A 13,839-nucleotide genomic window follows, 5' to 3' on the forward strand; every position below is an offset into this window, starting at 1 on the left:
CTTATAGATTGATAAAAGTTGATATTCTATCTATTCATAAGGAAGTTTGTCTTTCCCCAGTATGAGTAGAAGTCTTCAGCGGAGTAAGCATGTGTTCCCTGCATAGCTGCCCTTCCAGATAAGTTGTTTCCTCAGCATGAAGTTGTCTAGAGCAGTTGGTGAAGGGATTATTTCCCTTTTCATCCCCAACATGGCACGTGTTGACTAAGGATTAGTTTCCGAATCCCTCAGCCAGGACAGTTCTGTAGAAGCAAGCTTCAATCCAAAAAGTATTTTGATGAAGACAACATGTATCAATGCAAAAAGAGAAGAGCTTCAAAGATAATTCAAGCATCAAAGTTATCAAGACATATGCATGAGAAACATTTTGATCAAGCTTCGTTTTCAAGTCAACCGTTTGCAAGATTGTTGATTCACTTCTAAGGTATATCTAATTCACTCTTAGATTAGTATACAAGTGTTCAACAATCATGATCTGCATTTGCATTTTTAAACATAACCATTTGTTAACATGTTGAAATGACATACACATTTTTCTTAAAGTATTTTTCTGCATTTCAACAGTGTTAACCGGTTAACCATATGGGTTAACCGGTTAACAACCTAGTTTCTGAAATTATCTGTTAACGTTAATACGCGTTAACCGGTTAACCCATTTGGTTAACCGGTTAACACTGTTCGTTTCAGTGAAAAACATTTTTCAGAAACTTGTACCTTTTCATCATTATTTATGAAAAATTTATACCTCTTTGAAAAGGTGTTTTGGCAATATAAATTCTTGAATTTTCAAAATGAATTTTCACCTCCAAGAATTTTCATAAAAACTTAGGATAATCACTCTCTCATATTTTATTCAATATTTCATAAAAGTGTTCACAATAAAATTTTCATCTCATTCCATTTTTGAACACTTGTATATTATTCATTGAGTGAATTATTTATCTAAGGAGAAGATCAATCAAGAGAAGATTGATAATACTACACTTTGTTAAAATCATCAAAAAGACTTATTTCTTTTTTGACTTGTGATCCAGGATTATTGGACACAAGGGTTTGTGTTGAAGAGGATTGTTCTTCATACACTTGTTTACCTATAGGTTAGATAGTAAGCATCACCATTGGTGTGAGTAGGCTGTACCATAATTCTAACTATAGTGAAATCTCTTTCGAGTCGAAAGGGGAGTGGATGTACCTTCGGATTGTGAAGGGAACCACTATAATTTCCGGTGTCTTTTTACTTTCCGCAATTTATCTTTCCGCACTTAAACGTAAAATAACCAAAAACCGAAAACAAGTTCGAAGATTTTTTAACCACCTAATTCACCCCCCCCCCCCTCTTAGGCGCATTTACAACTTACAAGTTCCTCCGGGAATGCTTGCAGTTCATCCCCATTAGGGTCGCTTACAGTCCATCCCCAGTGGGGTCGCCTACTCATAGCTTGATAATTTGTATCCCCTCCGTGGTTGAAGATTTCTTCCAGTATTAGACGGTGATGAGGAAGATGTGTTATTTCCTTCTCCAGCGAAGCAAAATCGCTATTTCTCCCCTTAGCGAAGATGTCTCTCCAGCAGTCAGAAGGAAGTGTTTTAATTGATGTGTATGTGTTTGGTGGTTATTCCCCATGAAGTTTCACCTCATTTCCCGATAAGTTCCCCAGTAGAGTTTCTTCTACGACGGATCTTATTGGTGTCTCGTCACCTGTTCCCAAGAATTGTTGAAACATCCCCGACAGTCGAAGACGGTGACTCTGCATGTTCCCCAGCTGAGATTTTGCTTATCCCCAGCGGTGGTCTATGTCTCCTGGTATTTGAAGCATTCCCCACCAGAAGCTGATTTCTCCTGTGGGCCTTGTCTTTCTCTTTTGAGATGTTATACCGGATGTCCGTTCGCGGCTCTTAAGCCTATTTGTGTTAGATATGTCTTTCTGTCAGCATTAATCATACATAAACCACGCATATACATGCATAATCATAGCATTCAAATATTCATGATGCATAGTATTCCATATATCTTTGCTTGTTATCTCCTGTTATTGGTGAAATGTTCTTCCCCAAGCAGATGTTTGTGTCTGATCTCTCCATTTAGAGTCAGCCCCATAGGCAGAAAGTGTCTATCTTTCCTTTTATTCCCCACTGAGTTATGTCCTCGTGGATGATTATTGCTTCAGTTTCCTCCCCAATTGTGTATCGGGATGGAATTACTCCCCTGAGTTATATCCTCATCGGGTTGAGTCTTGTTTTATTGTGTCTTTCTAGTTTATTCCTAGATTGACTCCTTTCTTGTTGTACCCTGCAGTTCTCTTGTGGTTTAGTTGTTCAATTTCTCAGTAACTAGTAATTGTCCATATTTTACCCAATGGACTTTTTGGCCTTCTACCTAGTAACCGGTAGTTGTAAGTCCTATTTCTGTGGTTTTCTACCTAGTAACCGGTAGATGTAATCCCCTCTCTGTTGGTTAACTTTACCTAGTAACCGGTATTGATATTCCTTTGTTTTTGAGTATACCACCCAGTAACCGGTGATATATTCTTGGATAATTGCTCTTATCAAGCGGTTCATCCTCCCCGCGAGTCATCTTTCATTTTACCCTTGGTTGGTAATGATTGTTTCTCCTTTTCACTGGTCATCATTTTTATACCCAGTAACCGGTATCCCGATGTCCTTTCTTTTCGGTCGATTTATCCTTTATTAACCCAGTAATCGGTTGTGGATAATCTTCCATGCGAGTATGTTATCTACGTTATGACGGTAATAGATAATGTATCTCATGCGCTCTTTAGTTGAAGTCTTTTTTCTGCCCCAGTTGAGTAAGATTCATATTTCCTTATGGAATCGAATGCCCATCCTGTAAGTCGAGTTTGCTTTTTCAGCCCTCCTTTCGGATGATGAGTGTTTTGGATATGTTCCCAATTCACGCCTGGTTGGTCACCTATTATATGCCCAGTAACTGGTATCCCTGGTGTTCCTTCCTTCTGCTCCCTATTTTGACTTGTTGTCCCATGTGGAGTCAAATCTTCCTGAATTGAGATGTGCCTTTTGGGTCCTCCTCAGTATTTCGGATGATTGATATCTCTCACACTTATACCGGTCTTAGATATTCTTTCTCCCTGAGCGTGTTGTTCTCTCACCCAGTAACCGGTGTTTTGAAAACATGTCTCTCTTTGAGTTTATTACCTAGTAACTAGTAATATCTCGTTGTTTCTTCCTCAGCTGAGTCCTTTGTGGACATCCCCGTTTGAGTTCAGATTTTTATCCGAAGTATCCTCTGTGGATAGTTTTGTTGTATTGGCATATTCCCCAATACATGCATCTTTTCTTCAACCCGAGTCTTTCCATCGATCTATTTTCTTGGAATCCCCTCGTGTCTCCCAGTAAGTTTTCAAGTCGTGACCTGCTCACGCATTTTTACCCTATTCTTCCCCAGAGTCTCTGTCTCCCCAGTGAGTGCGTTACTCCTATGGATTTTTTAGTTTCTCCTGATTTCTTTTCCTTCGTGGCAGTTATTCATCATGAAGATTTTATTTTTGCATACATACATTTGCATCATGAGGTCTCTTAAGGACCAAAATTCGCCTCTTTGTTATTATTTAAGCCCATTCTACCTCGTCGAGACAAATATTTTAACCTTCATATCTCCAACTAGAATGACCTTAAATAGGGGCATCTGTAAGACCCTAATTTTGACCCTAAGATCCCTCATGGCATCATATCATTGCTCAATGCATTTGCCTCAAGGATCATAGCATGTTTGGTTCCTTAACCCTGGAGTTGTGGGAGTTGTTTTGAGATCACCAAGCATGCTTGCATTGTATATTATTTTCTTTTCTTATTTTGTTTACTAACCAAAAGCACAAAAATATGTCACTAACTCTTTTTGTTTTGAAGCTCAAGTGATCATGTACTCCCATGCTCCTAGGAGGCTCCTAAGCTCATTGAAGTGGCTAGATGAAGATGAGAAAAAGCATGACAATGGTCCACAAAGTTCTTAATCATAATATATGTCTCCTAAGTATCTCAATTTTCCAATTTTATCAAGATAACCCAAAGGGCTTCAGGATTGTTTCCCAAGGAAACCCTAGTTCAACTGTGCATTGATTGTGCCTTGCTCATGAAGCAACCTCAACCTATGATCAAATTTAATCAAGGGAAGTTCTTTCATTAATTATTTTAGGGTTAAATACACTTTACCCCCCTGTAATGTTAGCGAGTTTAGGGTTACCCCCCTGGTAAAGTTATTTTTTCAATACCCCCCTTATTTTATGTAGATTCCTTCATAGAACCCCCTAATATCCAGGTGGCATGGAATCTTGGTTTTTTATTTCAGACGTGGCTTTTTAATTTTTTTATTTTCACATGTGAATCTTCATTAGGTCTCCAGCATGGCATAAACTAGAAATTAGGGTTCCAAATCCATCCCTCTCTCTCTTCGTGAAATCCATCCCTATCCCAAATCCATCCCTCTCTCTCTTCGTGAAATCCATCCCTACCCCAAATCCATCCCTCTCTTCATCTTCGTCCGTGTCCCCTTCATCTGGGTTATGGGTGGCAGCAAGGCATCTTCCACGAGTGAAGTTGGAAACGGCTTACCAAGATGTGGATGCAATGAAACCATGAAGTTGTGGGTCTCCAAGTCAATTGAAAACCCCGGTCGCAAATTTTGGAAATGCAGGAATTATATGGTGAGCAATTTTGAAGCATTTTATTATTTTGAGTTTGATTTCGAAATTAATTGTTGGTGGTGTTTGTCTCAAATTGCAGAATGGGTGCGGTTTATTTTTGTGGGATGATTTGGTCAGTGAGTTTGCAGTGAAAGAAACCAATCCGTCCGGATGCCGCCAATGTGAAGTCAACAAGGCTTATTTGATTGAATTTGCTAAAGAGATTGTTGAGGAGATAGATTGCAGAGTCGGAAAGCTTAACAAGTTAGAAAAACTGAAGAAAAAGATTGCAATGGAAAAGAGGAAAAATTTATGGTTAATGTTTGTAATTGGTCTGTCATGGATGTTGATAGCAGCTATGGTTAAGTTAGTCTAATGAGTCTGTCATGTAATTGTTATGTCATTAGTGTTTTTCAGCAATGTAATGTTGAACTTGTAATGTGTTCATCAATGAAATGTAATCTGTTCATCAATCTTAAACTGTCAGTGCAGCATCATTATTTGATTAAACTTTCAGCATTCAATCTACCAATAATGACAGAAAAAAGTTATATCATAATGAAAGAGCAAAATTGCAAAAAGTTATATCTCAACTTGTAATGGAGCTTTAGATCTCTCAAAATCAATTTTGGAAGCAGTTAAACATGCAATTTTAGCTTGTCTCTATGTCTCTGAGAGGAATATCAACCAAATTTTGCAATGCTTGTACCTACTTAATGAGGCATATGCCTACAGTCATGATGCAAACTCCACTCACACTAGCAAACTAGAACTTAGAATTGGCGTTTTCCCTACATTGATATTTCCCTTTAAATATCAATTAAAATGCATTTTATATCAATAAGCATCGATACATAAAGCCTCTGCATCGATACATACAGCATGAAATAAATCACAAAACCTTTCTGTTCAGTATGCATCGATGCATACGAGCCATGCATCAATACATGGAAGACAAAATACTCTATGCATCGATACACACGATCCCTGCATCGATACATGACAAATTGAAACAGCCTGTGTATCAATACATACGCACCAGGCATCGATACATACTAGTGTAATAAGCACTTGCATCGATACACACGATTTTTGCATCGATACATGAATAATAAATTTCACCAAAATTTACATTACTTACAGTATGCATCGATGCACACTATCATGTATCAATACATAAAGCTGTTTTGTGGTATAACAGCAACTGTTTTTGCAGCATATAAAAGACAGGTTACAACAGCAGTGCAAAAACACGAATTCATTGAGGGAAAACAATTGAACACAGATCAAAAAGCAGTGTTGGAGCAATTGTTTTGAGAGCACATAGTAACCAAACTGTAAATGTACAGACACTTGCAGAGTTAGCATCCATTGAAGAGTTAGCATCCAATGGCAAATGGCATCCATTGAAGGTGAGTAACTGAATTTCAATTATGCATGTTACATCCCATTTTGATATACTAAAAGGATTACAAAATACATGTCTTCAAAGATCAGTTGGCATTACAAAAGAGTTTTCCAAAAGGATTACAAAATACATAGCAGAAACATAATAATCAGTCCCTCATTTTGAAGTGGGTATGTCTTCATTTTCTGGTAGGGTAATTGGTTTGTCACTAGATATTCCTTCACCTGTTATGGGTCTTTTAAACCAACTCAACTTGATCCTCTCACTTTGCCTTCTTTTGATGATAGGTTTTTTTTCAACCCTTTTTCTGGATTGTTTTGTGATTGAGGCAGCCACACTAGATCCTGTTTGACTCATAATAGTTGGAACAGGCATATCAGTTGGAGGCTGTGGATCAGTTGGAACAGGCACATTTGTTGGAACAGTCATATCAGTTGCAGTTGGCATATCATTTGCAGTTGGCATATCATTTGCAGTTGGCACATCAATTGCAGTTGGCATATCATTTGCAGTTGGCATATCAGTTGCAGTTGGGGCAGGCATATCAGATGCAGTTGGCATATCATTTGCAGTTGGCATATCAGTTGCAGTTGGCACATGTCCTTTTTTAGGTTTTCTCTACAATGTAAGACACAATGTATGGTTGTCATCACAATGCATATCACAATGAAGAATGTAAGACAGAATGTAGAATGTAAGACAAAATGTATATCACAATGAATTACCTTTCTTTTAAGTGCATTGGGATCCTGAGTGGTAGCCTTACAAGTCATAGCATTGTGACCAAAATTATCACATTTGGTGCACTTATATGCAACACCAGATCTTCTCTTCCTTGCACCATCCTCTCCACTTTCTCTTATCCTAATCTTCTTAGGTCTACCAGGACCATTTTTATATGCAGGTGGTAGAGGTGGTTCCATCTCAACTTCTGGCCACATATCTTGACCATTGATTGGACTTACTGAAAATCCATAACATAGTGCAAACTTTTCTCTTGTGTAACAAGCATCAACAAATTCATCAGGGTTTTGCTTTCTATAACTCAGAGCAGCTACAACATGCCTACATGGAATTCCTACTAATTCCCAAAAATTACAACTACATGACCTTTTAGCAATGTCAACAATAAATTCATGTGTGTTGTAACTATGTGTAACCTGAAAAGTCTCAGCAATTGACCATGTTGGCAACCAATGACCACTCCTGAACACCTCATTATCTAACCTTCTCCTAGGTATTGGCATCACCTTATGTGGCCAATTTTCTAGTTTACTTGCAGAGGTGGATAACCTATTCATCAGATATTTTCTTATCCACTCACACATTGTGAGTATAGGTTTGTCCCTAGCAGCTAGAATGGTAGCATTAAAAGACTCTGAGATATTATTCATCAATGTATCACATTTAGGGTAAAAAGAAAAGGCATGCTTACACCAGCTTTTGGTAGGAACAGCCATCAACCAAGTCCAAGCATTGGGATCTGCATTCTTCAATTCATTCATCTTTTGGACCCATGCCTGATAGTATGTGGCTTTAGCAGCTCCCATCATTAAATCTCTAATAAGGGCTCCTCCACCAAACCTTTTCTTGAAATTAGCATACAAGTGCCTAAGACATAATCTATGCTCAATAGTATCAGACAATTCTTCAAATACAGCCACAAGTCCCTGATACAAAATAGAAATTTTTTTAACATTTAGAGAATAGAATAATTTGCAACAGAAAGATAGAGTTAAATACATACCTTCTGTTGATCAGAGATAAATACATATCTTCTATCCTGACCAATGTCCTCCATTAGTAGTTGTATAAACCATCTCCAACTCTCCTTTGTTTCATTTTCAACCACACCAAATGCCAAAGGGAAGTATTGATCATTAGCATCCCTGCCTACAGCAATAAGTAACTGTCCACCATACTTGGTCTTTAAGTGACATCCATCAACCCCCACAAATGGTCTGCATCCATGAATAAAGCCTTTCTTACAGCCATCAAAACAGAAATAAAATGACCCAAACCTTGGTTGTATGGATGGACTAGGTCTTTCTACATTTATCTTCACAGTGTTGCCATGGTTTACCCTTCTTAGTTCTTCTGCATACCTCCATATGGAAGCATACTGATTGTCAGCATCACCTTCAATTATCTTCTTCGCAATTAGCTTAGCCCTCCATGCTTTTGCAACAGTAATACCCACAGAATATGTTTGCCTCATATCTTGGATGATGTCTCTTATCCTGACTGTATCAGAAGTTTGCATCCTCTTTACCACATGCTTGGCCACCCACTTTGAGCTAGCAGACTTGTTGTTCAAAACCCTAGCACATGTGTGCTTATGTACAAGTGTTTTTATAGCAAAAGTCTCCTTGTGGCCCACCTTAGAGCATAAGACTAAAAACCCACATTTATGCTTACACACCACCCTTAGCCTATCTCCCTCATTTTTCACAAAAGAAATTTCCCTCCCATTAAGCACTGACCACTCACGGATAGCTGCCCTAAAGTCATCAAGTGTGTTGAATTCCATACCCCACTTGAATATAAAGTCTTTGTTTAGATGCTATTTCCTAAACCTAGCATACTTGGGCCTTTCTTCATCACAAGAATCATCTGGGTCAGAACTATTCAACTCATCACTATAGTATACATCATCTGAATCCATACTCTTATTGGGCTCCTCCATACTGTTATTGGGCTCCCACCTAATAGGCTTAGTAACATCTATTCCTTCAAAACCATCAAAGTAAGCAGTAGCTCTTTCATCTTCACTGTCATCTAACCCCTCTACCTTCTCCTCATCTAACCCATCAATTCCATTATCAGGGGGGTGGTCATCATCATTCACACATTTAGGTTCCCTATCAGCAGGGTCCATGTTCCCAGTACTATGTTCAACATACAAATCTCCTTTCACATTCATTGCACTAAAGTATAGAGCAAAATCATCAACAGCATCATCTTTCCTAATCAGAAAAAAACCATCTTGAATTTCTAAAACTTTTGTCCATACCCTAACACAATCAGCCTTATACCCTAACCTACTCAACAACTTCTCAATGTTATCCATGTTCCAATTTGAAACATGTATCCCATTAACTGTCGTATCCGTACCCCCTCTGTATATAATTTCTTCTTCAAAAACCCTGTAAAATTCACCCCCATGGTGGAGTGTAACACTAAAGTGTTGTGAATCCTGTCAATATATTATACCCACATGTCAAAGATTGTTGATTTCAAAATTTTACCCTACGACATTGATGAACTTCAAATTTTTACTAACCTCGGACTTTGGACACTTCACTGAGCTCGTCTTCACTGAGCTGGATCGCTTCTTCGTATTCGCTGAGGTTGTCTTCATCTTCGTCTTCACTGCGGTCGTCTTTCTCGTTTGCTTCGTTCCCTGCATTCTTCTTCTTCGTCTTCGTCTTCCCCTGGAAATTTCGTCTTCGTCTTCCCTGCTATGTTCAGAACCCTAATTTTCTAAGGGGGTATTTGAAATTAAAAAGTGTAAAATGACACATAATCACTTTAACAAAATTAAAAATATGCCAGGTGTAGGACCTCTTATTAGATTCCATGCCACCTGGATATTAGGGGGTTCTATGAAGGAATCTACATAACATAAGGGGGGGTTTACAAAAAATATTTTTACAGGGGGGTAATCCTAAACTCGCTAACATTACAGGGGGGAAAAGTGTATTTAACCCATTATTTTATGCATCTATGAGCCTATGTGAGTATCCTCAAACATTCATTCATCAAGATTTAAAGTTTGGCCTTGAGAAGTTGACCAGTCAAGTCATATGACTAAACTGAAGATCACTGAGAACAACATTTGATGTGTTTGTCAAATGAAGATGACCCCACGAGAAAAAATGTTCTTAAGAACCATATGAAAAACTTACATGTTCATAAAAAATTCATTTTAAACTTTTAATGTCATCATTCATTTCAAAACATTATAGGTCATTTTGACTGAAACCCTAATTTTGGGTCAACTTCCCAAGGATCTAACTTCCTTAATTTTTATGATTTTGAGGTGAGACCAATTGCATTGGAAAGCTTAAGACGTATAATTCAAATGTTATGTTGTACAAAATTTAATAATCCTAAAATAAACACATGTTATAATACAAAACATTATAGGTCACTTTGGACCAAAGTCATTGAATTTGAAAAATGTCAAACTTCAAGTGCCCATAACTTTCTCATTAAAAATCCAAATAAGGCCAAATTTAAGTCTAAATTAATCATCTTGAAAAGATCTACAACTTTTATGTTGGAGGTGTTTCCATTTAAGGTTTGCATCATTGAAACAGGAGGATTTGAAGTTGTTTGGTTTTGGCACAATTTTTCAAAGGAAACCTAGACATGTTTTGTACCCCAAACTTCACAGCCAGTTTTCATAAATTTACAAACTCCAAATGGATTTTTCCCAACATAACTTTTTTTCTTATTCCAAGAGCTTTCCAACCATTACTCACATGACCATTTTTGGATTTTCCATGTGGGAGTTTCGAAGGGCTTAATGCTTATGTTCATTTATGTAATTCACATTGAAACTTCGTGTGCAAGCAAATGCAACTCCAATTACATGTCCAATTCACTTGCATATGAGTTCATCATGGATTTCCATTCACTTTTGGGCCTCACATGCGCCTGTACAGGCCCATGCATGGAGGATCCAAAATTCATGCACACGAAGGAAAGCAAGCATTGCATCAAGTTCAACTATAAATAGAAGTGCCTTGAGCTTCATTCCACAACCTGAAGGAGATCTGAAACGCTGCTGGATTGAAAACCAAACCCTCACTCAAAGGAATTTCAGTTTTCATTTTCATTTTCAATTTCAAGCTTGAATTTCAACATCATTAGTTGATCTTCAAGTCTTAATTCCTTAGCCTTGCATCATCATTACATCTCTAGATCAAAATTGGATCAAAAGCTTGAAGAATTCGTGTTGTTTGAAGCTCCATTTCAGAGGTATATCACCAAACTTATTTGATTCATATCCTGTTATATAATGTGAATTGCATTGGTTTGAACTATTTTATGAAGTCCTCAAGCATGAGGCAGGCCAGTGGTGGTCTTAATTTCATAAATCGTGCCATTTCAGATCAAGCACCATGATCTTCAAGCTCTTGTTTCTCTCTAAATAGGAACATTGAGAAGGATCCATGGTTACAGGGGTGATGTACATCACCCCAACTTCATTTTGATACCTTGCTTTTTCATTTTCATTGAAGTTGAAATCCCTGCGCGTGGTGGCCGAAATTAGTTGGCTGGCCAGAGAAGATGGTGGTTTCCACCACCATCCCCACGTGGGAGCCTCTCATCCCTTGGATCTCTCTCAAATGATTTAATCATGGCCTTGCATTGTTATGACTTGTTTTAATTCAAAATGTTGCACGCTTGACTTTGGATCATGGTGTGTCCGCGCCTCTGAGCCTTAGGATCAATGCCACGACGATTAATGAAAAGATCCAATGGCAGCGCATTTTTGTGATTTTCTGTTTTTTTTTTAATTTCATTTAATTCCTTTTATTTTCAAAAATTCATAAATATTTTATTTGAAGTCACAAAAATATGAGACCAATGTCAAAAAAATTCTTGAAAAATTTAGTTTCATATTTTGATTTTTAATTATTTTTGTAACTTCATTTAATATTTTTTGTGAATTATTTGGTTTTTATTAGTTTTAATTCATTTTAAAATACTTTTTGACATCTGAAAAAGCCAAAAATATTTTCTTAACACATATGGATCATGATAAGTCAATGAAAAATGGTCTCATCAATTTCTTAATTGATTTGAGATTTATTTGAGATTTTAATTCATTTGTGTTATTTTTCATTATTTTTCATTGTTTTAAAATAGTTTCTGATTTCAAAAATTGTTGAAAAAATTTGTCAAAGCTTGTTTGACCATGTTAGACCTTTGAAAATTTAATTGGACTTGTTGAAGTTGATTTGAATTGAATTTGAGGTTTGACCATATTTTGTTTATTTTATTTTACATTTTATTTTAATTCCAAAAATACCAAAAAAAATATGTTTGACTTGTTGACTTGTAATCTTCATTTCTCTTCTGTTTAGCATTGGTTGATGATGATTTGATTCACTTTTGACCAATTGTGTTTGACCTTTGAATTCTCTTTCCATTCATTTCATCTTCATCTCATTTTCTTTTTATTTTGGCCAATTAGTTAATGTCTTATGGTTGGTCTTGACATATGAGAGGCTTAACCTTCTTTGATCCAAATCAAACTCAACTTGATCCATGATCAAGTGAGTTGCTTTGAGTCCAAGATAGGTTGCTTCTTGGTCAAACAAAAAACCTAAAGTCCATACAAGGCCTTTTGGCATGGCAATTTTTAGGAGTTTGGCTTACTAGTCATGACCTCTAACTTGTGTTTATTTGCCTATAGTTTTATTGACCGGACTCAGATAGGTGTTGTAGCACCTCAAATTTGCACCTATCATTGTACATACATTCTCATATTAGGTCATAGCATATCATGGTCCATTGCATAGCATTGCATTGTCCCAGTTGCCTCAAGTGCAGGCAAATCAAGAAATTAGGTCAAACTGATCAGGAGATCAGTCAACCAAGCAAGCAAGTGTGTTTCTCAAGGAGCCAAGGCCCTAGGGTTGGTCCAACATGTTCACATGACCTAGGGGTCCTCTTGAAGTGTTTTGGTCAAGGGTTGGATGTTCAGAAGCCCTCAGTTCATGCACAATCAGTCAGAAACCCTAGAAAGTCAAAGTTGGTCAACTGTGGTTGATTTTATGGTTTTGATGGATGGATTTGGTTTGAGAGAGCTTATTCATGTCCCAATAGGCCTCATATATCATGGCAATCAATATCATTGAAGAAAATAAAGTCAGACAAGAAATTTCCCGAAATAGAAAGTTGACCTGTAATTCAAATTTGCCAAAAATGGAAACTTCTTGATCCCAAACTTACATCATGATACAAGCTTCAAATGAATTTTTTCCCAACATGAAAGTTGAAGCTCTTGTTCCCCCATTTCCAAAAAGTCCAAGAACTCTCAATTCCCATGTATGGTTGTCAAGATATGATCAAATCATTTTCACAAAATCTTGAACTTCAAAGGGCCATATCTCTCAAACCATTTAGCCAATTTTGGTGGGGTTTTTTCCTACAAACCACATTTGATCTCCTCTTTCCAAAAATGTAAATTTCATGTGCTAAAACATTGCCAATCAAAATGGCATTTTTGGACTTGACTTAATTAATTTCAAGAGAGGTGCAAAATTGACTTTTTGATTTAAACATTTTCTATCACATTGGCCATTTGGAATTGTTTTAGGACCTCATTTCTGACTTGCCAAGGGCCCAAATTCGAGCAGCATGCTACCACACACCACCATTTGACCAAATTGGCAAGATTAGCAAATTGGTTGATTTGAGTTAAGCTTGCTTAGCATACTTGGATTAGATGTTAAACAGTCCATATATAACTTATTTTCTGTCCAAAAGTGAGCCCTAGCAGCCACACAAACACACAGAAAACTCTCTTCTCTCAAAAAACACTCTTCTTGCATTTTTGCAATTTCTGCTGAAACCTTGAAAGCACTCGAGCATCCATTGGTTTTTCATCACCTAGCCATCATTGTAAGCTCATTCCAAGTGTAAAACACCCACTGGAAGCTCATTTCGAGCTCTGTTTTCTTCAAGCTTCAGCCATGGCAAGTGTGGATTCAAGCTGGATTTGAGTTGTTCGAGCCAAGCTTCTTCAAGCATTCG

General features: G+C 37.3%; 1 protein-coding gene across 1 annotated transcript; it reads right to left on the reverse strand.

Annotated features, from left to right (window-relative positions):
* Positions 1-6,222: 6,222 nt before the first annotated feature.
* Positions 6,223-8,596, reverse strand: LOC127104884 (uncharacterized). Its single transcript, XM_051042027.1, has 3 exons — positions 7,814-8,596; positions 6,792-7,736; positions 6,223-6,684 (listed from the first exon to the last, which is right to left on the reverse strand). Exons 1-3 carry the CDS (start codon positions 8,594-8,596, stop codon positions 6,223-6,225), a joined length of 2,190 nt encoding a protein of 729 aa, XP_050897984.1.
* Between the last annotated feature and the right edge of the window lie 5,243 nt (positions 8,597-13,839).

Source organism: Lathyrus oleraceus, chromosome 1 (genome assembly GCF_024323335.1).
Source record: "Lathyrus oleraceus cultivar Zhongwan6 chromosome 1, CAAS_Psat_ZW6_1.0, whole genome shotgun sequence".
NCBI lineage: Eukaryota > Viridiplantae > Streptophyta > Magnoliopsida > Fabales > Fabaceae > Lathyrus > Lathyrus oleraceus.

Bases quoted from the DNA above. Each gene is read 5' to 3' on its own strand.
- LOC127104884 (XM_051042027.1), bottom strand. From the start codon at position 8,596: ATGGAATTCAACACACTTGATGACTTTAGGGCAGCTATCCGTGAGTGG. The intron at 7,737-7,813 runs GTATGTATTTAA...ATTTTGTATCAG, and splicing joins TTATCTCTGATCAACAGAAG to GGACTTGTGGCTGTATTTGA. The intron at 6,685-6,791 runs GTAATTCATTGT...CTTACATTGTAG, and splicing joins CCAATGCACTTAAAAGAAAG to AGAAAACCTAAAAAAGGACA.